The 26,608-nt window shown below is 41.2% G+C and overlaps 1 protein-coding gene across 6 annotated transcripts; it reads right to left on the reverse strand.

Annotated features, from left to right (window-relative positions):
• Window positions 1-80: 80 nt before the first annotated feature.
• On the reverse strand, window positions 81-26,316 carry rictor (RPTOR independent companion of MTOR complex 2). 6 transcript variants are annotated; one of them, XR_002753589.1, is made up of 38 exons: window positions 26,250-26,316; window positions 26,077-26,124; window positions 23,693-23,790; window positions 19,515-19,579; window positions 19,118-19,249; window positions 18,846-18,909; window positions 17,704-17,830; window positions 16,486-16,655; window positions 16,128-16,195; window positions 15,718-15,785; window positions 15,536-15,618; window positions 14,742-14,829; window positions 14,431-14,521; window positions 14,275-14,341; window positions 13,627-13,707; window positions 13,395-13,495; window positions 12,455-12,620; window positions 12,214-12,315; window positions 12,084-12,130; window positions 11,861-11,996; window positions 11,578-11,777; window positions 11,340-11,466; window positions 10,456-10,620; window positions 8,787-8,863; window positions 8,580-8,658; window positions 8,370-8,479; window positions 8,196-8,283; window positions 7,169-7,261; window positions 6,963-7,069; window positions 6,625-6,854; window positions 4,821-5,904; window positions 2,467-2,774; window positions 2,170-2,376; window positions 1,930-2,082; window positions 1,015-1,165; window positions 784-922; window positions 548-702; window positions 81-236 (listed from the first exon to the last, which is right to left on the reverse strand). XR_002753589.1 is itself a non-coding variant. In XM_014472481.2 (38 exons), the coding sequence occupies exons 1-38, from the start codon at window positions 26,296-26,298 to the stop codon at window positions 622-624; spliced, it is 5,283 nt and encodes a 1,760-aa protein (XP_014327967.1). In that variant the 5' UTR covers window positions 26,299-26,316; the 3' UTR covers window positions 81-621. The 6 variants fall into 6 exon arrangements, 5 of the variants coding, with proteins under 5 accessions (XP_014327967.1, XP_023199575.1, XP_023199574.1 ...); XM_014472481.2 differs by adding an exon at window positions 4,195-4,275 and having other exon boundaries at window positions 81-702; window positions 2,467-2,726; XM_023343807.1 differs by having other exon boundaries at window positions 81-702; window positions 1,015-1,138; window positions 2,467-2,726.
• Between the last annotated feature and the right edge of the window lie 292 nt (window positions 26,317-26,608).

A 26,608-nucleotide genomic window follows, 5' to 3' on the forward strand; every position in this document is an offset into this window, starting at 1 on the left:
AGATGCGGAGGTGGGGGCGGGGGCGGGGTTCGGTTGGTGTGTGTTTGTGTGTGCGTGTGCGTGTGTGTGTGTGTGGGGGGGGGGGGGGGGGGGGGTTGGACCTGGACGGCCCCAGTTCAAAGCAGCAGGATCCGTTGTAGTGTTTTTGTTTGAAGAAAAGAAGGCAAGGTCCGAGGAATCTCCAGGCAGACGTGACGATGCGTCTTACTCGCTTCATTAAGGGAAACCACCCAAATCTGCAGAAATTATAACTGATTATAATTGATTTTTAAGGACTACTTACCCATATTTTTGTTTAATACACCATCATTGTCCTTCAGTTTTATGATGATCTGACAGTGAATATTTCTGTGTTGTATAAAACAGGTTTTTGGCTAATCTGCTGTAAATTTTCTCTTCTGAAACAGCATTAAATATGTGTTCGGTCATTGAAGTCTTTTTTTTTGTTTGTTTCCGGCGCATGGGGGCGGGGGGACGCGGAGCGACGCTCCTCTGTTTCAAGCAACAGAAACCAGCCCAACGTCCCTCTGTCCGTAGAGCCTCAGACCTGCTTTGCTTTCCACAGCTGTGAGGAGTCCGGACTGCAGCGGCGCACTAAACACAAGGCGGGCGGGAGGAGGATCAGGACTCAGCGGGCGGGTCAACGTCCTCTTCCACGGGTTTTGGTAGCTTTGTCAGGATTGCTTCAGCTTCCTCGTACATCTGAGAGACGGAGATACAGTGGTTAAACAAGAGGTAGAGTTTGATAAATCAAAGAAATTAGGACAGAGTTTGTTTCCTTACTGGCATAAATTGCACGTCCTGGAAGAGTTCCTGTATGAAGCGCCTCGAAGTCAGTCGAAACATACAGTGGGATAAGAGGTGGGAAACCTCCGAGTACAGGCAAATGTCATCGAACGCATAAGGGAACTTCTCCTTTATCCTGAGGAAAGACGAGAAATTGAGGCGACCCTCTAACGTTTCAGACCGGCGTCGGGTTTTCTGTACCCGGCTGGTGTGAAAAAGCCGACTCACGTCAACAGTCCCGTTTCGTGGCCTTTGGTTCCGACGGAGGAGCTGAGGTTGATGATGAGGCGGAGAATCTCCTTCCTCAGAAGGACTCGAGAGGCGGGGCCGTCGTCGGATATCGCCTTCCCGCCTGCAGAGGACGTGCACTTGTTAAGCCCTGCAGGGTTTTTTCAAGTGTTTAAAACAACACAGTCAAATTTAATGGGGTTTGAATCAGCAGTTACCAACTATTTCAATATTCTTGGTGCTAAAATAAAGCTAACACTTGGAAGACTCCATCAGAAGACTTAGTATCACAGAAGCTGCTATAGTTTCAGAGAAATGAGGATGAAACAAAATAATTTGGATTTAAAAAAAAAAAGAAATTTCCCCTTCTAACATGTCGGCACCATCTGAGGATTTCCTGTGTTTTTACTTAATAACTTAATAAACTTATATTTACAAGACGAAAATAGCTTGTTTTTCATTTTTTATTTTAAAGAAGAAAAGTTACCACAACTTTGGGTACAATTTCCTGAAAAAAAAAATCAATTAAAGCCACCAAAATATATATTTTTGGTACTACCAGAACCTATCATCAAAATGAAACACTTTTCAAGCATTTTCAAGACAAGTTTTCACACTTTTTAGACTCTTAAAAATATAATTTGTGCCTATTTGAGCAGCTCCTAATTTAGCCATTTCAGGTGTGTTGGACCAGAGAAAAAAAATCTAAAAATTACAGGACAGCTGGATGAGAGGAGTTTGAGACACTTGCCCCGCATATATTCAAAATGCTAAAAGTGACAGAAAACTAATAATAGCTAATCATCCTGTAAACATAGAAACATGGTGATGGCAGCATCATGCTAAACCACGGCGCTAAACTCTTGAGGCAAACTGTGGGCTGCTTTGGTTCCCTTGAACCTTCCCAGTTCTTACCGATAACAATGTCCCCAGGTGTGGGCGTGCTAGAGATGGACCCCTGTGACACAGCAGCATCGCTGCAACCCGACACGCCAGAGAACTTCGACTGAGGCATCACCTCCAGACGATGGCCCCCCTGGCCGCCCCAGGAGGGGAAGTCGACGTAATCTAGGGGTAAAAATGAAACACAAAGACCATTTCTGACACTCTGCTCCGACTGAAAAGCTACAAGATGACCGTGTCTGGACCCCTCACCTGTCCGAGAGTGAGTGCTGTTGATCTGCGGCTGGGTGGGGTAGCCGAGGACGCTGGCCCCCACGCAGTACAGACAGTTCTCCTCAGAGTGATCCTGCAGACCCGTCTCCTCCGAATCCACCAGGTGGTTCTGAGTCTCGCCTCGCGACGCGATCAGCTCCGAGATGCTGAACTGCTGCTTCAGTAGCGGCAGAGCGGGCCGGTCCCCTACGGAGGTCGCCACAAAACCAAAGTTCACCTGAAAACCCATCCACCTCTCATGGTGTTAGCGTTTCGCCGGCGTAAAGTGGGCGTTACCGTCTCCGTCGCCGAACAGGAAGCGTTTCCGCTCCTCCGAGGGCGGGCTGATCCTCTGCTGGAAGTAGGTGGGGTCTCTGATGTGGAACATGTCGTTGATGTTCATGGGCAGCGCCAGGCCGATGTAGTCGTCGTTGCAGCCGAAGGTGGCGCTGGAGACCATGGAGCGCACCGAGGAGCAGCGGTGCAGGGTGCTTTGGTTGATGGGGCTGAGCAGCTCCTCTTTGTCCAGCGAGGCGAAGCTCAGAGCCTTCAGGAACCTAGGGAGGGCAAGAGGAGAGGTGCGTGAGAGGATCCGGGGGGAGAGGCTGGGACAAGAGAGGGAACACGGGGAGAGAGTGAGGATATGTTGGAGAAAACCACACAGAAGAGGGGAGGGGGGAGGGGCTTGTCAAACTAGATGTAGGAGAGTATTCATTAGGTTTACACTGAGCAATCAGAAATATGGAGGTTAAAAGATTTAGAAATTCAATCAATTTATATGGGAAAGTAATATTTCAATACCAGCAGGAATGGGCTTCTGTGATTGGTAAATTATAGCACATAAATATCTCACAGTGCTATTTTACAATATTAATGGATTATCTATCCCTTCCTTAGTTTCTCAGGTGGGATTATTGCTCTGCTTCAACATCTAATTTTGTCCATGTAAGTCAATCTGTTCCACGGAAATAAAAGTAAACTGATTATGCTGAAGGAGAATAAACCAGGGTCCACTGAGGGTCAAGCCCGTCATAAACTAGAAGATGCTACATCAGTGTTACTGTGCACAATGAGATTATCCAAACTAATAAACAAGTGCCCACTTCAAAACTAGTACCTTTAGGAAAAACACAAAATCTTACTAAGTATTTTTTGCCTAGTTTCTAGTCCAAATATATTAGTACGCTGTTGAAATAAGACTAAATTCACTTAAAAGTAACTTTTCAGCAAAGTATGGGAGCTCGTGTTCAGTAAATAGTTCTTGAATACTGATTAAAATACAAATTTCACTCGCAGAATTTTTTACTTAGACATTTTCCCCATGTCAATTAATTGAGTCACGTGAAATCTTGAAAACTCAAGAAGCGTTTTCTCTTATTTTTAAGACGTTCTTCTTGTAAAATAGCATCTTTACTTGGCTAATATTATGCCTATATTCTCATAATTAAACAAAAATTCTCAAAGCCTGGCCCTGATACTCCGTCATATATCTCACAGAAGGAATGATTGAAATAAAAGCCACTATATGAAAACATTTCTGTCATTTATCATTTCTTTTTTAGACATAGAAAATGAGGAAAAAAAATAAGATTCAAATTGGAAATCGGATCTGGCATGAAAAAAAATCAGAGATTTTATTTTCAAGCCATATCGCCCAGGCCTACGATGAATGGCTATCCGCAAATTCTTCTTCTTAACCTCAAATAAACAAGAAGACAGTTTCAACTTGGACAGAGACAGGTGTCACCAAATGAGTGTTCAAATATCTGGACATGTACCAGGACGTACATATCCAGATGAACAGCTTCACCGCATTTCTATGGTGTGTAATCATTGCACCCAGAGAAAATAAAAAATAAAAAACTGCTAAATTGATGACGTAAATCTCTGACCAGCTCTTATACATTTCATTTGCTCACACTACGATCTAACTACCGGAGCTGTCGCTAATCCACTACAAACAGAAACAATCAGAGCTACGAGGTTGCATCTCTACTGAGGAGGACACTGGGCAGGTCCACCCACCGCGGCACAAGTGTCCTGGACAGCCTGCGGTACGGGCTTGGGACGCTTGGTTCCGGACAGGTACGCCTCCTGTCTGACAGCCTGACGGACACAGCAAAAGGTGCACAGACACGCTTACGCTCATTCGTCATTGCCGGGGGCGACGGTAACCGAACCTTGACTAGGATGGCAGCTACTACACAGCAGGAACACAGAATCTGACCAAGTATTATTGATCTAGTTTCTAGTGCTAACAGCTTAGTACACAAAACTAACTCAGTAATAACTTTTCAGCAAGATATTGAAGCTTGTTTTAAGTAAATAATTTCTTAATATGATCAAAAAGTGCTACTTCCACTGTAAGATTATTTCAATTATGCAGAAACATTATCTGCCAGTGGAACCAGTACTTTAAAAAAAAGTTACTACCAAGTTAGTTTTGTCTCATTTCAAGTCTACAAATATATTTGCACTAGAAACTGGACCAAAAAATACTTGCTAAGATTCTGTGTTTCTGCAGCGTTAAGTCATGTTGATTTAAAATCTAGTGAACAAACAGTTGTCACATCTGAACAAAAGCAAAAACAGGACAGACAAGTAGAAATGGCCGACTGCAGCCTGCCGCCCAGCGGTTCCTTGTGGCCCACCTGCGAGGAGTCAGCCTGGAGTCCAGGCTGCCGGTCTTCATGGTGATGGTGTCGGTGAACAGCACGTCTTTGGCGGGTGAAGCCAGGGCTTCGCTGTGCGACAGCGACGGGTGTATCCTCTGCTGCTGCAGCCGCTTCAGTGTGGCGTAGCCCAGCGCGTCCCTGGGGCTGGTGTAGATGAAGCTGCAGTCGGCCAGGCTCTTGATGGTGGTGACGGAGGGGGACTTGAGGGACTGGGCTCGGCGGGGAAGCGTGTGCGAGGAGCCCAGGGGTACCAGTGAAACGTTGGAGGACTTGGAGGCGGACATGTGGTTGGTCTGCGGCTGGGGGCTGAGGGAGGAGAGCGTTTTCACAGTCTTGGCCGACACGACGGTGTTGAGGCTCACGCAGTCGGAGGAGTCCGGCTCTACCTCGGGGTGCTCAGGGTTTCCGACAGTTTCGCGGGAGGGGCTGGAGCTCATGGAGCTGATGCCGCTGGTCGTTGTATCCGTGTTAAAGCTCTGGCTGCGGCTTTTAAACTGAGTACCCCCGCCTCCTCCGCCCACGTTGCCTCCGCCGGAGGAGCCGCCGTCTCCCGCCAGACGCTCGCGGCTGCTCTGCTCCCGGTGGTGCTCCGCCACCCCGTGTCCGGCGAGTCCGCTGAGCCCGAGACCCGAGCCCCCGCCCCGGACCAGCCTGCCGTCCACCAGCTGCTCCTCAGATCCGCCCCTGGTCCCTACGAAGGAGGTCTCCAGGCTAACCGTTGGACTCTTTGGCATTCCCCGGCTGTTGAATACTGAGGTGAAGATGTCTCCCTGGTTGGGACCGAAGACCGAAGGCTCCGTCACCGTCCTGTTCCGCCGCGGGCTCTCCGTCTTGAGATCAGTCGGAGTGCGAGAGCCGGAGGAACTCTTTGGATCACTAGTGGAGCGGAGCTTCTTGCTGGGGAGGGACAGGGAGTTGAGGAAGCGCGGACGAACAAAGCGCGTGGAACCAAGGATTGTGAATGGGCTGCGATCTTTGATGGCTTTGGAGTGCGGGTAGAAAGAGGGGTCGTCGGGCGAGTCCAAACCGTCACATTTGTCATCGTCCAGGATGTACATGTCTAGAAACGGAGAGAAGACAGGGATGACAATACAATACAGGGTGGAGAGGAGGAAGGTAACCACACCTGTCATACAGTGTCAAGAACATTCACTGGAAGAGGTACATAAAAATCATCATAGCAGATTTAAGAAAATTCCAACCACAAGAACAAGGTTTTTGGCAGGTTTTAACCACCTCAAGACTTTTTAAGACCTGTTTGTGATGAATGATTTGTAAGACAAAAGAAAATTGCACATTTCATAGAGTGTTGTGCGTGCATTCACTTCTGGCAAAAGAAGTGATCCAGTGGTAAAGATGAACGTCGTCCAATACACTTACCAATGACAGATGTAAAAAATCTGGCTAGCTAGTTGTCAAGAGTATATTAGCAGCTAGTTAGCAGTAGCCTCAATCGCCTTGTAGACACCCTTAATAAACGGCTGCTTTTAAACAATAAAGTCACAGGTTCCCCTAAAAATCTCTTCAAACAAATATATCTCAAGCAATTAAAATGTTCAGATGAGCATTTTAAAGACCAACAGTGTGAAACAAAACCACTCTTAAGCATGGTGAAGGATCTGAGATGCTGTTGGCCTGTTTCTCTTCTAAATACCCTAGAAGTCTTACTGGAACGTAGATGGCACATTAAAGGGTTTTTCTACAAGATAATGATCTAAAACATTTGGCCAAATGACAAAAAACTAGCTGATGATGAAGTAAAGACAGTGGTGTAGCGTACTTGGTTGAGACTCGCTCTCGCTGTTGTGGCGGGAGCTGGTGGATTCCGAGTTCAGACTGAGCGTGCTCGGTACGGAGGAGAGCTCCGACGTGAGCTGGGTGTCCACCTCGTCGGGAGTGACAGGCCACGGTGTCCGGCGACTGTGCCTGACTGCGTCCCAACCGTACTGCTTGAGAACCTCGCATCCCTGCTTGGTCTTGGAAATGACGCCCAGCACATAAATGCAGGTGCTGGAGATGGAATGAGAGTGTGTGTCACTCAATGGTGTTAACCACTTCCTGAACCTCATTCTCTTCTTCCTTTTGTTTTTAGGTGAAATCCTATGGAGTGAAGCTCACCCGCGCACTGACAGCACCTCACAGTGCTGAGCCAACGCCAGGATGTCAGGAATGACGTTCTCCTCCTGCAGGAGATTCAGACCCCAGTTCGAAGAGCCGATGTTGCCCTGGAACAGAAGACAAACATGAACGAGCCATCTCTATGCGATCGTCAACAAGACAGTGGAGTCTTGAGTGAAAAGACCTGAATCAGAGACTTTACTGACCAGAGCCCAGAGCGCAGCCTTCAGCAGTTTGACGCCCTCCCAGGTGTCCAGCATCGGGGAGCGCACCGTGTAGCTGAGGTCTGGAACGACATTCTGCAGACAAAAGGAAGAACGTGGGAAAACTCTGAAATAACTAGAGATGTACAGGGAAACAGAGTGGAATGTCACAGATCCTATCTATCTTTTTGTTGATCAGTGAATACACCGTACCCAAGAGTTTCCTGGTTAAGCTGACACTCGTCAGTGTGAGTGCTGTCACTGACTGAAGAAGGCTCAATAATGGCATTTTTTAGTTTTTGATGATGAAGTAAAGACAGCGGTGTAGCGTACTTTACTGAGGTATGCTGAGGTATAGAAGTTAGAGATTGTGAAAAAATTGATAAGAAGCTATTTAAAAGGAAACTGTTTTCCACTGAAGCAAATCTGCTGTTTATTAGACTTTAGCAACTGCTAATAATTCAATCCTGAAGATGAGTTGGTCATTTTACTCCTTGAGTTACTTTGTACTTTTGAAGTTTTGTTATTTTAGGGGCTGTCTTAACCCAGGATGTCAATTTTGTACTGACTGTTTTGCTCTTATTTTGAAAATCCTTTTGAAAAGACGAATGCTCTCCAGGAAATGCACACAGAAACTGAGGTTTATAGTTAGAAGGATCAACAACCTTTAAAAAGCCTGACCTGGCCATTAGAGTTTTCGCTCAACACAATTATTTTGTCTGGTAAGCCGCTAAAAATGAAGCGACAAAGTTGCTAAGCTGGCAACAATGGAGTGACTGTTGTTAACATGTGCAGACGTGTACTGACACTGGATGATTTTCAGACCTAAGTGGAGGAAGATAAGAACGGTTAACAAGATTGGTTTATCTTAAGTATCGGCCGACTGACAAACTCCCAAAATTAAAGAAATTTGTGCCCATTTATTGGTGCACCTGTAAAGGTTAGTAATGCTAATTGTTCTAAGAGAAAAACTGGCGCTGGGAGGTCAAAACTTTACAAAAACCAGAACTAAAATAACCTAAGCTTTTACCTGAGCTTCCAGTAGATGACAGCCGGTCTTATCATGTACCAGCTGACCATACAAGTGCACAGGGAGATAAACATTTGGTCTTTGTAACCTGGAGACACAAACCAATTAAGTTAGACTTGAAATAAGTCTCACTTCTGATGCTAGTCTAGGTTTCAGCGATTTCCTCCGTCTCACCTTTGGTTGCTGCGTCTGACGTAGTTATCTCCATCCACGGGTTTGCGGTAAGTTGTTAGTGCTTCGTTCAGCTGCTCCTCTATCAGATCCACATATTTAAGGTTGTACTCCTGCAAACAAGATGAGATTAAAGAGTCAAACACCAAAATCAATTAGTCTTTCGCCAATATAAAGACACTCTTTTGCAATCTGTTGATATTTTAGAAATACCTTCTGCCATTTATCCAGCTGTTTGCTGACATAACCTCTTTCATTAAGGTAGGAAAAACCTTTAGGAATTGACAGGAACCTAAACAATAAAATAAGGACGATGCACAGTTCATTCAAGACGCTATACATAAAGCAGCTAGGAAGATACAAGGACAATCAGATTAGATACTGTATGGTGGTGCAGATAAAAAAAAGTAATGAACTCACCTGAGGAGCAGTAGGAGGCCTTTGTCTCCCAGATGGGACACAGCTGGTTTCAGCTGGATCAGAGCATGAAGGTTGGCCTGGAAGAAATAAATAAATAAATAAAGAGTTCAGGTTTAACACAATTACCTTCAGCAAAGTGCTAGGCCTATTTTGGCACCTTTACTATATATATATACATTTTCTTTCTGCTTTTGAAAGTAACAACAGATCATTCTGAAAGTGTTTCCATGGTGACAAACTCTGAGTTGGTCGTCCACTGTGGGCTGCTAGAATACATGACACTTTAAAAGACACACCTTTTCTCTAATAGTGGATATACAGTAGAAATAAAACTCATTGCAGACATTGATACTGTAAAATAAGGCCATTCTTTCAGTAATGTATTTGTTTTCCAAGGATACTAAAAATGATACAAAGACATTTTGATTTATTCTTCTTTGTGAAGCAGTAAGAAGCTGATAGAGGACTACATTTCCTTTAATTAGTACATCAGAGCAGTCTCTTCTGGATGGTTTGTTATAAATGAAAGAAGGAATTACTGGATGACTTTATATTAATGCTTCACACCTATAAAATTGGTAATCAGTCACTTTAGCAGGCTGTCGTAGACTGCAGTTTATTAGTGATTATCTTGCACCGATAATCAGCTGCACCGAAAATCTGCCAGTGAGAAACAATACAACTACGTCCACAACACATTAGTCCAGATTAAAACACCTTACAACACACATCTGTTTATCCAGCTTACACTATATGTCATAATCAACTTATTTAAAAAAATATTTTATGTGAACTGAAAATAAATTTGTTCTTTTAGGAATCTATATTTGTTCAAGTGTAAAATTCTCATTTCCATTTGAAAGAAATTCTTAACTGGACAAGGAAGGTTGATATTTGCAGCATTATATATATATATATATATATATATATATATATATATATATATATATATATATATATATATATATATATATATATATATATACATAAATTTGGAAGATACAAACTGATATTTTGTAGATTAATTGTAGGAGGTTTAAAAGATCATGATAACTTGTATAAATATTCCCCCAACTTTGACTACAATCAGTTATATTCTGAATGCCATTTTCTATAGTTTTATCTAGTTCTTCCTCTCCTCTATATTATTTACCATTTAATTTCTCCAGGAAGAGGCTGAAATACTGAAGTACTCCACTGAGGACTGAGACATTCCTTCAAGAAGCTGATAATGAGTTCTTGCAAACTCCTTGTCCTCGTTCTACTGCTGCTAAATATAGAAGACTTAATATGCCCATATGTGCCATGTAAACACCGCAGAATATTTTATTTCTATGTTTCTTATGGAATACCAAACATATAAGCCCAAACATACCCTACTGAAAAAACTAACTACTTTATGTATTTGCATTTTTAGAGTTATGCAGCAGTATGCTAAGATAAGATACACAATGTAGTACATATTTAATCTTTAAATAATATAATAACTGACTGCAGCAACGACACTCATGTCTAAATTTAACAATTGTCACTAGGGTAATTTAATTGTGCATTTATTTAGCAACAATATATTTTTAATTGATAAATATTATTAATTGCTTTAGCAGAGCACAGCCTGACAGGATTAAAACCCAGAAAATATTCTCAGATAATTGTTTTATTTGGTTACCTTGTCCTCACAGGCCTCATCCAGTATGTCCAGTGCTTCCATGGAAACAACCTTGTTGTGATCATGAAGCTGGGTGACCAGAAGCTCCATGCCCCAGCTGCTGAAGAACTCCACGCCGGCACGCAGCAGCACGCGCAGGTGTTTGGTAGCGTACAACCTGCATGTCTGTTCATGAAGAAAAGACGCACAGAGCCGTTGCTTCTCAGCAAGTTCAGTCCAGTAGGTTCGATTTGGAACTGTTTCAAGAGCAACAAGCCCTTTAAAATAATGTATCGGGGTTTCTGCAAGTTTTACCAACTCGAATTTAAGATTTTTTAAGACCACTCCGAATGAAATTTAAGTCATGTAGTACAACAGGAATGTACAAAAGAAAATGACATTTTATATAGCAATGCCAAGCTTTCTAGTGCAGAATGCATGAAGTATCACATAGGGAGGTGGGGGCGGAAGTGAGATGGTAGCAGAGACTAACATTGTCCAGCAAATTGCTGATAATTTACATTTAAGGATGATAGATGCAAAAAACCTAGCAAAGGTTTATGAGCAGCGAGGTAGCCTCAACCGCCTCGAGTCACAGAAAGAAGTGAAGATGTCTGATGGCGACTCAAACTTTTGCCTGACATAAAAGTCTGACGAGAAAAATAAACTTCGTAGAATACAAGCCAATCTACATTTTATTTAAATTAATTTAAGACATTTTAAGGCCTTAAATTTAGATACATGAATTTCCCTGGGCATCTGCATTGGGATATTCCCTGTACATGTAGGTCAGATTTAGAGCTTTTTTTGCACTCAAATGCTTTCCATTAAAGTTGTATTATAATATGTATTCTTGTATGCAAGATAATTCCCCGTCTTATATCTCTGTGTCCGTGTATCCTTACATCAGTGGAGGCGGTGAGGACCTTAGAGAGGATGACCCTGGCCAGGCCGTCTCTGCTGTAGTCCAGAGTTGTTACGGCAAGCTTCAGCACAGCATCTTGGTTCTTTACGGAGCACAAATTCAGCAGGCTGCAGACAGTGCAACAACAGAAGCAGGTGAAAAGCTGAGTCTTAACCAGCTCATTTCATCAAAAGGACAAACATCTTGAGGCTCCATTGGAACGATCTCTGTTCACTCACCACTGGAACAGGCCACATTTCTCTAACATTTTGACTCCTTGTGGGTGTGCAGAAAGTGTCCCCAGGAAGAGGAAGTAGTGCTGACTGAGGGTGGTGAGGAGGCCGTTGCTCTGCAGACTGCGCTCCGGCTTCAGTCCTGAACATGAGCAGAGCCACGAGACCATGTCCCTCACTAGGTCCTCTAGATACCCCTGACCGTCCTGGTGACAAAAGAACAAGACGCAAAATTAGGGAGAAGGTTTGAACTGAAAAACATTTTGCTTTGCTTTGTTGTTTTTCTTACCTCATCTGAGTCCATGAGGAACTCAACAAACTGACACCCAACCACAGTGAGTTGCCTGGCCTTAACGTGATCCAAAGCCAGTCCGGCGTATAATTTACTAGTGGGTTTATAAAAGTACAGCAGCCTCCGAACAAACCTGCAGGGCACAGAAACAAATGCGTATTTAAACCCAAATGTCACAGAAGCATGTAAAACCATTTTAACACGACAAAGTTAATCTTACCTGTGCATCTGTTCATCTTTATTGTTCCTGAGGTTCACATTAGGCCACTGAAAGTGAATAAAGCATTATTTAGAAAATGGGGAAACAGAAAACGTTTAAGTATGTGCAGCTGCACGGGAGCAGGCCTGACCTTCAGGATGGTGGCGATGAGCAACCAGTTCCACTCCAAGTTCTGCTTGTGGTTAAGGATGTGGCTGTCTCTCAGGTTCATCAGCAGTGTTTCTTCAGTGTCCTAAAAAGCAACAGGCGGTTACTTAAATTAAAAAGACACGGTGATTTTGGAGTCAGCTCTAATCAAAGCTGCCCGAAACAACACCAGTCAGCAGTCAGGATAATGAAATCCAGCATGTGGAAACGGTGCGTATCTTTACCTTTATGACGTAGATGTCCCTTTGGACACGCGAGTGGGAATCTCTGCGGCTGTGGGAAGACACAGATTTGCGAATGATGTGGTCCAGGTAAAGACTGTAGGGCTTCAAACCTTTCCTCTTCTTCTCGTGGAAACGCTTCAGATTGTTCACGGCTGCACTTGCACGGCTGGAGAAACACAAAAGCAAACAAAAGATATGTGTCTTGGTGTTTAGAGCTGAACAAGAACTATGAATATTAGTAAATTTTCTACATTACGATCTAAAATATTATTTCAACAGAAGCATACCACCAAATTTAGAAACATTTCATTACTTTGATTGTTAATGTTTGAGTATTGTAATTACCTCAATCATTTTTGTGAGGCTAATTTGTTCTGTTTCATTCTAATTTAGCAAAATAAAAATGTCTGTGGTGCAGATTTACAATAGAAGTATATGCAGCTTTCTCCATTTCAGACTGTATATTCAGACATCCCAAAGATTAAATGTTTAAAACTATTTTAACACCAGAATTTAACATTTGTTGAAAAAATAAAATAAAATTAGACCCAGGGTTAATGAAGCTCTTGCGCTGCGCAACATTAGAAAATCTGGCAAAGGTGATAATATTGGTCCATATTCTCATGCCTCAATGTTTGCTATGCTTGGTTTGCTGTTAGCGTTGTAAAATGTCAAAGTACAGCATGCAGGTCGCAAACAAGTCATTACAATTCAGAAAATTGTGCCAACTTGTGAACCAACAAGCATTAGTAATGTTTTAACAGATTTTTCTGTTTATTTTAATGTATATATCACTCTCATTAAGTTCCATTTAGCTCACCGGTATCAAAAACGGGTCAAGATGTAAATTTTATGTTTAGCGTCAAAATATTCCTGGCCTCAATTCCCGATGTTTGCAGTAATAATCATTCCCTTGAGAGGAGAAACAGATTGTACTCACAGCCGTTTCTCTTGTGGGATGTCAAATGAGGCGGCCATGTTGATGAGGGTAGGAAGGCAGTGCAGGTGGTGGCTATGGGAATGAGGAAGAATTGTGTTTGCCTAAAGCAGGAGAAACCAGGCAGAGGGGATACAAATTATTAGAAGAACTGTGGTGTGTAATACCAGGGAATCCCTTTCTGTTGAAAAGAATAAGAAGTCTTAGCTCAGCATGAACTCTATATGTATTTTACCATGTGTAAAAGCTCTCCCAGGAGTATAGTAGCTCTGACAGCAAGCTGGTCATCACTGCTGGTGACAACTTCCACGAGGCCCTAGAGTAGCGAAAATAAGAGAAGAAATGAGAAAATAACTTAAATGCAGAGCAGCAGCTAATGATTACTTTGTAACCAAATATTGTATTGATCAATACAACATTAGAAATACATTTAAAAATTGCAAATAAACACATAATTTTGGTTTTTAGATAAAATTTTAAAAATCCAATAACATAATTCCTTTAGTGCACGCTTGATGATTTGTAGCAAATGATGCCTCTGCAAATAAAAAAATTCTAACAACATATGAAAAGCTCATCTCCTGCTGCTTAACTTATAACCAAAGCATGGCGCTGATCTGGTGATTACTTATTTGATTAACACATTAATAATTTAATGCAAAAAGTGCTTATTGGGAGATTTTATACATTTATTTAGTTACTTTTTACAAAATTTGAACCGGGTGAAGCCAAAACTATATCACTTGAGAAGTTCTAGGTAGAACATATTCTGAGTCAGTATAATCCAATTAACAATTACTCCATTACTAAATTAGGTGACGATTATTTCAAATATTATATAGATAAAAAAAACAAAAAACAATTAAAAACAAAATCACCTCACCTCTAACAGTCCACTTGTTATGAAGGCAGAAAGGACAAATGCCAGGTAGTTGTCCATCAGGTCAGCCCTGAAAATGCAAACAGGAAAAAAAAATAGTTAATGGCTCATGTAAACCAGAGAAAGAACGTTAACCCAGTTCTATTTCTGTTCTCTTGCCTGGAGCGGGCCCGATGGGGTAAGATAACTTTAGCCTCTGCAGCCACAAACCCATCAGAGAGTCTCCAAGTGTCCTGGAACCTGGCAGGATCTGAAGCACACAGCAGCACAGATTAGTCCACACTACGACGTTGTTCACAGATAACAAAACACATCTTTGGCGTTTTACAAAAGCAGAATTAGTCTAATGGTTGGAAAGAAACTAACCTGCAAATTTACTGTTTTTATAGTGTTGATCTTTCCTTATGATAAAATAAAATCAGAGGAAACACATAACTGAACTTTGACGATGGAAAAGGATTCATCCTCACCAACGCTCTGGAGAGCCTCCGTGAAGTCTTCAGTAACGATGGGCACAGGAAGCCTGAATATCTCATTTAGCACCTCCAACAAGCCTTTCTGCACAGATTTACATGTAGCCTCAAAACACATGAAACAAGACAAGGAGCGCTAACTACAGTATAAAACCAACTCTGTGTAAAACTCTTTCTGCCATTACACCTTAGTGCCCTACAGGCTCCTTCGAAAGAAACAGTTGTTTTCAATGAACTGATCAGTTTGTGACAACCAGCACATCTATGTTATTTGCTTGAATTAGACCCATTCAAGCCAATCAATGGAGTGAGTTACAGAGCCTTTTACAAGTATTCACTCCGCTTGAGCTACATTTGTTTTCAGCCATAAACAGTTTGCAGAGCCATAAATTACAGCTGCAAGCCTCAACAGCTCAAAATCACTTACTGGATATGAACAACTTCAGATTTTCAAATGGAGTTAAACTCACTGGGTTGTTTAAACACATCAGTATATTTATAACCACTTCGTTGCAGCTCTGGCTATAAGTTTATGGTTGTTGTGCTGCAGCAGTGGAATCTCCATCCACTTACCCATTAACTATGACCTGCTTCCCTGTCCTTGCTAGAGGAAAAGCACCCCACCAGAATGATGCTGCCACCACCATGTTTTATAGTCTGCAAACTGTTGTTGCACAGCATTTTGTTTGTGAGCCAAAACGTCCTATTTACAATAAATGCTTTTGAAAAACACAGTGTTTTTAAATCGGTTCCTTTTAATTATTCGTAAATGAATGTGTTTCAATACTCACCCTAACCTCCATATTTGGTATGCAAAGTAAGCCAATTAAAGACTGGATTCCAGAATTTCCAGCCTTGCACAAGTTGATAATTCCTGATTTTAAAAAAAGAAAGATTTTTAGATCATGATCCCCTCAGCAAACCAGACCTTTTTCTTTCCTGAAATAATCGTTAACACAAGTGACTCTCTTACCAGACCAAGAACGAAAGGCAGCGACTATCGCCATCCTGCTCGACAAGAACCTGGATTCTCTGTCTTCCCTGTAACAACGGACAAAGATGCACATTCAAAACTGGATGATTTTCTTACAAAAGCTGCATCTTGATTACCACCATAAAGCAGAAAAACATAAACTATGTTTCTCAAATGATCAAACTATTAGTCAGAAATAAATAGATCCCGCCGCGCCGCTCTGGCAAGGCAGTGTAGGGTCAAACATCCATATCAACAACCATCATGTTACAAAGACACAGTGCATCGTTACCCTCAGCTTCTATATTGTATATTGTCACCAATGATTGAATAACACACTTGATCCTTTTGTCTCTGTTGTAAAACTTCAGCTCCTCATTTCCTCTCCCATCCCCCCAACACACACTTACTTGAGCTGTCCTTCAGCTGTGTCAGCGTTGTGTCGATAGTGGAAATCAGTGAAAGGTGCGAGGATTTGCTGCAGACAGAGCGCAAAGTACGAAAATACGGATGAACAACAACAAAAAACATTCTTCACCATTTTTAGCAATCAAGCTGCTGCCTGTCTTATGTGACTTATGCACTGTGATCGGGGTGTCTCTGTCGTAACTAGATATTTACAGACAATGAGATTTAAGAGGAAAGGTTGTAATTACTGTAAACTCAAAGCTATGGGGGAAACCTAAAGCCGATCATTTCCGATGGAAACGCTCGGTTTAATTTATATACAAGTTCTCACTGGGTTCACGTCTTTGTAAACACACGTACCTCGAACTCCACGTCAACACGCACATACTGGCGGGTGCACGGGTGGTTGAGTAAGTGGAGGATCGTGGTGATCAGGGCTTCGTTGATCCGACTGAGCTGACAGTCGATGACGCTCTTGAGGATTGTGCTTAGACCTCCGCGTTTGGCCACCACCTCTGGGTTCTTCAGGGCTAGAAATAGGAACAAAACAACACAGTTATGCTGGAAGAGATTTTAAAAATGTTAATTACGGAGTGTATTTCCCATTTTATCACAGTTGATGGTTGTTAAAGACTCGAACGGTAGTAGAATTTGTCTTAACATATTCTGTTATCAAAGCAGAATCAAGTCCACATTTTCTGCACCTTGCAGTTGTGACCAAACCAATCGCTGTAATTTTAAATAAACCATATAAGCAATAAGTAATGTATTAAAGTCTTTATTGACTCTTCAAAAGTATCTGAGAAAGGGAATTGAAGAAGTTTAGTTAAAAAGAAAGTTTAAAAATGTCATTGGCGCTTCCTCCGGGACAGACGAATTAGGAGAAGGACATCGCTAACTGATTTGGGATAAAAGCAAATATGTGATTGGAGTGTTTGTTCTCATGCTCTTCTTTGAAACATTTCTAAAAACTAAAAAAAAAAAGCATCCTCCGTTTAGTGGAAGTTCCACCTGTACTCTTTGCAGCAGAAAAGTTCAATCTTAGTCTCATCTGACGAAACTACACAGTTCCAGTTGATGTCCCAGTAGTATTTTTAGCAAACTCGACACGTTTGTGAAGGTGTGTAGATATCATCAAATGGATGTTATGGAGACTCTGTGACCCCAACATGACACGTCTTGCTGCTGTTTTCCAGCAAAGAACTACTATTAATATCCTCTATGTATGGAGACAAGATCAGCATGAATCCTCCATCTTTGTTTGTCACAGCTCCAACAACCTTAAATATTTAAATATTGCACTGGCTGGAGAATTAGGCAGCTGACTTCTGAGGATCAAAACACATGTGAGTTACTTGAATGCATCTTGCTTTATCCATTATGAAGAGAAGCTGCGAGAAATGGGCAGGGACACATCTAAAACATGTAGGACAATAAACACCAGTCACCAGAGTGGCCCACCCCAGCTTTATGTCCTAAAAAGGGTCATTAACAATCCCCTCGTGGTGTATCCATGTGAAGAGTTAATAACACTTTAGATCAGTGTTTTGATGTTCCACCCAAACGTCAAGTCCTCACCTAGCTCACATACGATGGCAACGGCAGCGCGAACCATGCGATCCCTCTCCTGCAGTCCGTCTGTACCGATAGCAATGAGAGAATTTGCGACAGAGGTGGGGAACAGCATCGCGTTGACTGTGATTATCTGCAGAGGGAGAAAAAAACAGAAAAGCATTGAGCATCTCTTGATGAGCCCAAAGTAGACAAGTCAATACGTTAAGCAAAACACATTTACATGGGTTAACTACAGAAAGACTGGTGTTTCTCATCTTTTATTTCTGCTAATGATGGTTTTCCACATACAGCTAATGAAGAAATAACTTTTAATATTAGAATATTAAATCAAACCAGTAAAAAAAAGCATTTACAAGGCAGAAATGCAAGTTTTATGAAAATAATTTTTAAAACTTTCTTAAAGGTTGTTATTTTCAAAGAGTACTTTTCATCAGACAAACACAGCTCATCGGAGCAAATACTCTAATTAAATGCCACTGTATAATGCAAATAGAGGTAAATATCGTTTTTTGCCCATGATAGCAATGACAATATCGGATATCAATAATCGCCCCATACTTTCATTTTATCACACCCAATAAATAGGAAGAAATTATAATATTGATGTTGTAATGTTTTGCTTGTTAAATCTCTAAACAAACCCCCCAAAAAAACAAAAAACGGTGTATAATGAGAAAGCGTAAACAACAGTGAGACATCAAGACAGCCTCAACTAAAATGTGGTAAACCCGAACGTGTGCAAGTTTCGCAAGTGTAGAAACTTCTGCAAATCTATTAGTTCAGTCCTATTTATAGTCAAAAAAAGTTTTAGTTATCATTATGGAGAACTGTGTGCCTACTAATAGGACAAGATTACTAATTAAATCTATTTTAACTTGAGGCCATGTTGCTGCCTGTGCAGCAGCAGCTCCTGCTCAAAACGACAGCACTGTGTGTAGAAGGTTTACTGTAAACTAGAGAAAGAGCTATAAATAACCTGGATGGCAGACAAACCCTCTGCACTGACACCGCTGCTGTCCCAAAGGATTGTTCTGATGGCTTTGTGCTGGAATAAGCCTGTGCAGTCGGGGTAAACTCCTCCACTGACACGACAACAGAAATGCTTTCAAGGGACGAATATGTACATTTACAGGCACACAGCTCACCTTTCGGACAAGCCGTAACGCCTGAGTCCTCTCCCCCTCATTGCTTTGCTGGATGTCAATGCACCTGTAAAAATCAAGAGACAATCATTGTAAAAATCAGAGCCAGGCAAGTATGTTGACCAAAATATTGCACTGCACAATTCATAAAAACATAGGCCATTTCATAAAAAGAACTGACATAAACCATAAGTAAAAAAAAATATTATAATAAAAAAATCAAACATGAAGTCATCAAAACAGCCATTTTCCATCTGGTCGAAGCAGAATCTTACCTGGAAATCAAATAATCCACCTGCAGTCTGAGGACCTTCTGCAGCACGTTGGTGTCTCTGATAAGATAGCGGAGTGCCCGCAAACCTGCTGCACGCACTTCCTTGGCCTCATTTAGAAGAGCTAGTCGCAGACTAAAGTTTAAAAACAACAAACAATAAATATATCTCATGGTTAGAGGTGCAAGATAAATTACTCTACAGAAGAATACATCAATCACCAAGTGCTATATAAAATACGACCCGCTTCTTTTCATGTAGCGAGTCATAAAATTATTGTGAATGATTGTGGCACAATTGATAAGCCACCGACTCAGGCAGCTTAACAACAACGCCACTCCTAAGAATTTATAGAGCACAAACATCGGTGAAAAGAGCAGGATTTCCAGGCAGTACGCACCAAACGATGATTTCCTCATATGTAAACCCGAAGCTCTCCTCCCGATGTCCAATGTTGCAAAGCAGCTGAAAGACAGAACAAAAAGACAAAAGATTAAATAGCTAAACGAGCAAACTTCACATTTCAAAGTACGAATGGTTCCAGAAATCTTCAAAGATTATCTGAAGCCAACTTTCAAATGCCCCTCAAAGTCTTAAAATATGTATTACATCAAACTTATTTCCATTAGCTTTTCTAAAATTAGCTGTTTAGTTAGCTAATTAGTCCAGGATCAAGTACAGGGCAGGTAATCAATTACTGCAATAAACAACTTTAGGTTGAGAAGATACAAACATTTACAATCTTGAAAATGCAAGAAAATCTCTCAGATAGCTTATACTGGCCCATTTACCAGTATAAATGGTAAATGGACGGAATTTAATTCAGTTCATTTAATATTTCTGAATATTTTTAGATTATTTTATGTTTCAGAATATTTCCTATTAAACTTAGAATAATCCCTAATAGTTGTCTCATTAATTCTCACAATCTATGGTGTTTTTCTGAGCAGAGTGACTATCCAAACTTTATGGTAGGAAACGCCGTGCATATTAAAGCTATACAGCATTGTGGTTCCAGGGTATCATGTGACAATACAACAGAAAAATGTTATCAGGCTTAATAAACTCAATGCTGTTGCTCAAACATCATAATATTTCATTGTTAGGGTTCCAGCTGCAGTTTGCAGCAGAAAGGAAACAGCAGCAGCCAAACTAACAGTACAAGATAACAAACACAAAAAAAGTACTTAGACTCTTAGCAATGGAATAAAGTAAAAATCAACGGGACGACATGTATGGAATACACTGTAAAATTACAAGCTGTGCACAAAAATAGACTGATTAAAGCTATAAAAATTATGATTAAAAGCTACCTTTAAAAGGTTATAAATCTTTTTTAGCTGTGCATATGACATGGCATAGAGTCAGAACAAATATTCCTCTAAAAATATAACTTAACCATTATTAATTATGCTACGTCACCACAAAACGTGCACATAGTGGAACAACTGTACTGCTCAACAACACTCAATATTTGCAGTCAATCATATTTTGAAGTAATCTGAAATGTATTGATGCTCTCCTGGAACCAACAGAACAATTTCAGCCATACTGTAAAGTTTACATAAATGAAGTCAAGTGGTGTTTGTAATATTCCTCTGATGAAGGTAAGCTGTTCAGCCTATGGGTTGTAAATTGGAAAGTAAAAGTAACAATCATGTCCAGGAACAAGTGTAGCTTCTCACCTTCGTCGTGCGGTGCTCATCAGTACCACATAACATTCATGCTTTCATAAATGTTAGTGAGAAACACATCAACGGAGATGATTACAAACAAATATTTTTCAATATTTCATCTAGTTTTTTTTTTCCTTCTTTTTTTTTAAATGCCTCTGGTTACATTCTGGCTATCTGCGCCTGTTTTGAAAACAAGGCCAGCCTTGACCGTGTTGTTTCGCTTTCAGCGTAAAGTTCAACCTTTTAGCAGTTCCCTCACAGCGGGTCATTAACAGGAACTCCTGCAGCGATGGGAACCAGCAGACAGGCTCAGCAAACACTGCAACACGCGACAAAGCAGAGAAGTCCCAGAGCAAAAGGATGCTGCTATTTTAGAGCTGCTGACTTTCTCAACGGTTTCTCCAGACAACCCGAAAGTGGGAACAACTGTCTGCCACTCCATCAGAGCAGCTCAGCCTCCCACTAAGCAAGCAGGCAAGCAAGCATGTTATTAGTTTTACTCTAAATGGCCATCAAAGCTGGGCCTACAGGGTTTGTACAGGTTTTAGCAACTCAAATTTAAGACTTTAAAAAATATTTTTAAGACCATTTTGAATTAAATTTAGCACCTGTATCACAACAGAGATGTATAAAAGCAAACTATGGGACCAAAACTGTGAAATCATTTGTATTTGTGGCTCTTGGCAACAGCTTTGTGCTTCTCAAATTGCCGTTAGCTAGGAGCTAATGGCTTGTTTGTTTGTTTGCTGCCTAGCAAGTAATTATTAGAAGCTTGTTAGCTTTAACCTCCTTGAGTCACAGAACGCAGTGAGTGAAGATGTTTGAGCACAACTCCAACTATTGCCTGATGGAAAAGCCCCTCAAAAAAGAAAACCTATGTCAAATTCATGAGATTAAACAGACCTGTGTTTAACGTATTTAACGACTTAATTTCAGCTAAATAGATTTAAGACTTTAAGCTTGATATAGCAGTGAAAGATGGGTTAGAGCTAGGTTTAATCTAGCTCTTATATCAGAGCCTAAGCAGGCCGTAGGAGAGGAGGAGGAGGAGATGGGGAAAATAAACAGCCATGTGATGCTCTCCATGGGGGATTAGGTCACCCCAGCGGTCCAGAGACCCTTATAAGGAATCACAGTGATAGTGCTTCAGCAGAAAGTTGGTCGTAAACAAGCGTGTCAGGCTGCAGAAACGGAAAGAACTCACCCACAGTGATCTGTGCACAACAAAGCCAGCTCCACAACCCTCACTCACTGCAGAGGCGCAAACAATTGTTTACAATCCATTCATAGCTGACAGTTGGAGGCGAGGCAGTGAAAGGCAATGGGCCGATAGAGGAAAGCATCTGAGCAGAAGCAGGAATCAGTGCCCAAGCTCTGAATTAGCCAGTTAAGACTAATAAAAGTATGAGCTTCTAGTTTTGTTGCTTTTATTAGACAGAAAAAGAAACCCAATTCACATTCTTCTGTATTCAACCTGCCAATAATCAGTCGCAGGAGATCAATAGAGAACCGGCTGATGTCCTCGTCTGCTGTGAAACGGTAAAGAAAATAACCAAATCGGACACAGCAACATTATGGTCATTTAAGCAGGTGTTGGCGCTTTTGGCAGCGTGGGACGTCATGAAATGCTGTAAACATTTCTTTGGAACTAATGAAATATCGTAGACCAAAACCCTCAGATGACATGGTTCCGAAAATCGTAACCAACTGTGGAAGCTTGAACTCAAGCAACCTTGGTACTGTTCTTCTCAACTTGTCCTGCAAACTCTGGGATCTTGATTTAATGAAATTCAGATTTTACTTCATTTGGAAAGAGTCCTTTTTGTCCTTGCCCCAGGTAAAACAATTCCCAAGTTGTCTCTGGTTTAAGAGTGGCTCCCTCTCACCACCTTAGTTTATTAATGCTGTGTTAAACAACCAGCGGTGGTTGTGAATGCAGCACAATACTAATCAGCTGATATTTCACACTAGCTGGAAAACTTAAGTTAACCACAGCTTTTAGAGTAAGATTTATTAACGCCGCCTGACAGTGTTAGAGAACACAGTCAGAAATTGTGTTTGGATTTTACTTGTTGAATAACTGAATACAAAACAATCAACTTTTGTGGTATTTATTTAGATGCACAAAACATTAGTGTGAGGCCACAGTTATACAGAATGTAAAATTCTCCTAACATCGAAACAGATTTTAAAAACAAGGATGTTTTAATTCAATAATAGCCAAGGCAAACGTGAATAAATCTTTCTTCTTTTTTTTTTAAAGTCACAAAGCTGCACAATTGATCCCTGGAGCTCCCGTTACATTAACTTGTCAACATCACAGTGACGGGCACAGTTGGACCTGCTGGCAGCAGCACCCGAGGGGAGGGGATCAAAGAGAGGTCAGCGGTGACGCTACAGAGAATGACAAGCTGATTGGTCTTAAAGGTTCTTATACATCAAACAGGAACAAGAGCAAACAACAAGCTGTCCTGTTAGGTCTCTGCAAATTAGCAACATTGGCCAGAGAAAATAGCAGTTGATCCCACCGCAGAGACCACATCTAACGCGATTAAGAGTTCTTCAGCTTCTGGCTGGAAAGTATTCCTTCTTTGATGGCAAATAAGAAGAAATCAGTGTGACACGTTGATTTAGTATTTGTGTTTTTCTGCTGCCGTCACCTCATTGCTCACACACTAATCGGCAACAATTAAAAGCCAATAGGAATGACTCCATTTGAGCAAAAACGAAGAGGCGCAAAAATGAGTGAGACGGGCATTCTCAACATTCACCAGACTTTTTTTTGTCAACAGTAAGCTTGGTTTATAATGCTTCAGACAGAACATTTCATTCCCATTTGGCACCCAATAATAAGCAGAATGTTGAAGTGACGCATGAAAAAAAAAACAACAGAAAACCGTACCTTAATGAAGTTGTTCAGGTGGCCAAGCTTTCGCATGTTACTGACTCCATGCGATTTGGCCACATTTTGGAGGATTTCACGGAAGTTTTCAGATGGTTCTGCATGGGAATGAAAAATTAAATCCAGCGTAAGTAACAGAAAAAAAATAAACAAACTGGACTATATTGTCATAATATCAGCTGATGGACAGCAATTGCTTTGTTGTACGAAGAATGTGGGCTCAACTGGCTGGACTAATAGAGTGCAAAGGCTGAGAAATGCAAGTAAAGTAAAAAGGAAAAGACTACAGCAACAGTTCACAGCTTTGTTGCCAGTTCCTTCCACGATTGTTGAGCTGGCTGCTATCGTAAATCATTCTACTCTACTGGTACAAAGGATTAATGGGCAGCTATTATGTTTAATAAGAAAATCACTCAAGACAAAAACACTAAGACTCCTCAAAGACGTATTAGTGGGGTTTTTTTCTAAAAATATTTATTTTTATTTTACAAACAAAACCTAACCAGGTTGAACTAAATATCATCAAAATGTTGAAAAAAAGCAGTAAATAAAAATGTCCTCAAAGATCACAAGTTCTTCAGAATAGCAGAGCATTTTTGGTATTTTAGTTTCCCAAGTAATAATTAAACAGACATCAGAGGAACTCTTAAACTTTTCTGTTTCGTTTTTTATTTTGGCCAGCGTACCTCATCAGACGCAGATACTAACATTGCTATTACCAAACACTTTTCCTATAGAATAAAAAACTTTAAAGACTATGAAAACACTGCATTTTCTCTTTCCTAATTACCATAGCAATCAGCCATTTTTTTTGCCGATATCTGGATTGTTTTTAGATAGAATTTGTAAAATCTCATTTTGACTGATTCTGTTTTTTCTAAAAACAATAACACATAAAACAAAAGAGATTGTAGCTGGTTTTTTGATAAATGTGTACTTTTGAATCCAGGCAGCTATTTTTGATATCCACTTATCCACTACAGGCTCATAGACAGCTGGTGTCTATGTACAGCAGTTATTATTGGGTGAGAGGCAGAGTACACCCTGGACAGGTCGCCAACAGAGATACACAGGATAAACAACCATGCGCACACACACACACACACACACACACCCAAAGGCAATTTGGAGTATTCAATTAACTCAGCAGTTATGTTTTACACTATCGGAAGAAGCCGGCACACCCGGAGAGAACCAGGATTCGAACCCAGGACCGTCTTGCTACGAGGCAAAAGTGCAACCAACTGCTCTTGTTTTGCATAAATAAGAAATAACAACGATGATAGTATTCAGAAGTAAGAATACTTTTCAATCTAAGTGAAAATTAAACTAATATTATACTCATTTATGCATTTCTCTCTAACCATAGCTGGATTGCTATTAAACCAAACAAAAGTTTAGCAGCAAGCTTTTAGTTGGTGTTTTTATCGATTAAAAATGGTAGTGGTTCTTATGTTTGATGCATTTTATAAATAAGGAGGAATTAGATTTTATTTGGCATCTGGCCTCCAGATGAAGATCACCAGAGCTGATCAGGGGAGATTGGTCGGTTTTCGATCTCAGGCAATGACTGGTGGGTCTCCAGCACAAAATGCTAATAAGTAATCAGTAAAGAAAGTAAGTGTTTTGTTTTGTTTTTTAATTATCAACATAAGAGGGTTGGACTAATTTTATCCATAGAATAAATTGACAAAGAAATGGGTTTTATTATGAAAGCTCAAATATGTTTGTCCACAATTCTAGGTATGTGTCAACTTCCTACATCCAAGCAAGAACAAATATTCATTTAGAAATTCGCCATCAATGAGCAGCTCGTTGACTACAACACCTCATTTCCCTAACGACACGACTGCAGTCATAAAACCTTCTGGAATGTGGGTGTCCAGAGCAGCTGCTCTGTGTAAACAAACAGGTATGTTGCGTTTTCGCTGCAGACGTGAATCTGACCTGGCTCAGCAGCCATCAGAAGGACCTTCCCATGCACCAGCATTCAGCGAGGAGCCAGGAAAACGCCCGATTTTCAACGCAGACAGTCACGACTAACGCATGAAGACAATACCAGCAGCTGTCCGGCCAAATAACAGGCTGCGGTGCCCAGTCACACCGATCAAAACAACAGCGCGGCGTCATGGCTGGTTAGCTGTAGCAGCTAGCTGAAGCTAACTCAGCCTGTTTTAGTTAGCTCGCGGTTGCCGCTTGTTATTATTATTATTCGTTAGCAACGGGTTTATGCGAAACAGAAAGAAAACGAGCGGTGCGACCAAAGACACAATTGCGCGTACAATACTGAGCTTAGCGCCAGCGGGGTTGTGTTTGCAGAAAGTGCCCTCATCCATTTTGAACAATAATCGCTTTCATGGTGATGCGATGAAGCCTTTGCTTACCTCTGCTCAGATCCAGCGGGACGTTCTCCTCCCCGCTGTCATTCCGACCTGACAAAAACACACACAGCGCATACGGTAAGACACTCCTCCGGGGCCGTTACCTGCACGGGAACTTGTCTTTTCACGATATGTCGCTGTTACAGCTTTCAATGAATCGATTCTATCATGCTCACCCCGCATCCGAAGACTCCGGATAGGACGGCCGCGGAAGCTGGCCGCCATGTTTCCAGGAACATACACAACACCGGAAACTTCGCGCCTTGTCGCGAGAATACAGACAGTGAAAGTCAGACGCCGCAAATCTCCTCCGCAGACCTGAGATCAGAACAATCTTTTTTTTTTTTCTTTTACTGCACTCTAATATAAACGTGGACTAAAATACCAATCTGAATGCCTTATTTTGAGAATTTCTGGTTCATATACCTATTCTTTGCATAAACAAAAATATATTTAACCACATTTATACTATATTATAACTATATGTACTACCCAACTATAAGTCCACTTTTATCAAAGAATACCCACATAGTTC

This window comes from Xiphophorus maculatus, chromosome 12, assembly GCF_002775205.1.
Source record: "Xiphophorus maculatus strain JP 163 A chromosome 12, X_maculatus-5.0-male, whole genome shotgun sequence".
Classification (NCBI taxonomy): Eukaryota; Metazoa; Chordata; class Actinopteri; order Cyprinodontiformes; family Poeciliidae; genus Xiphophorus; species Xiphophorus maculatus.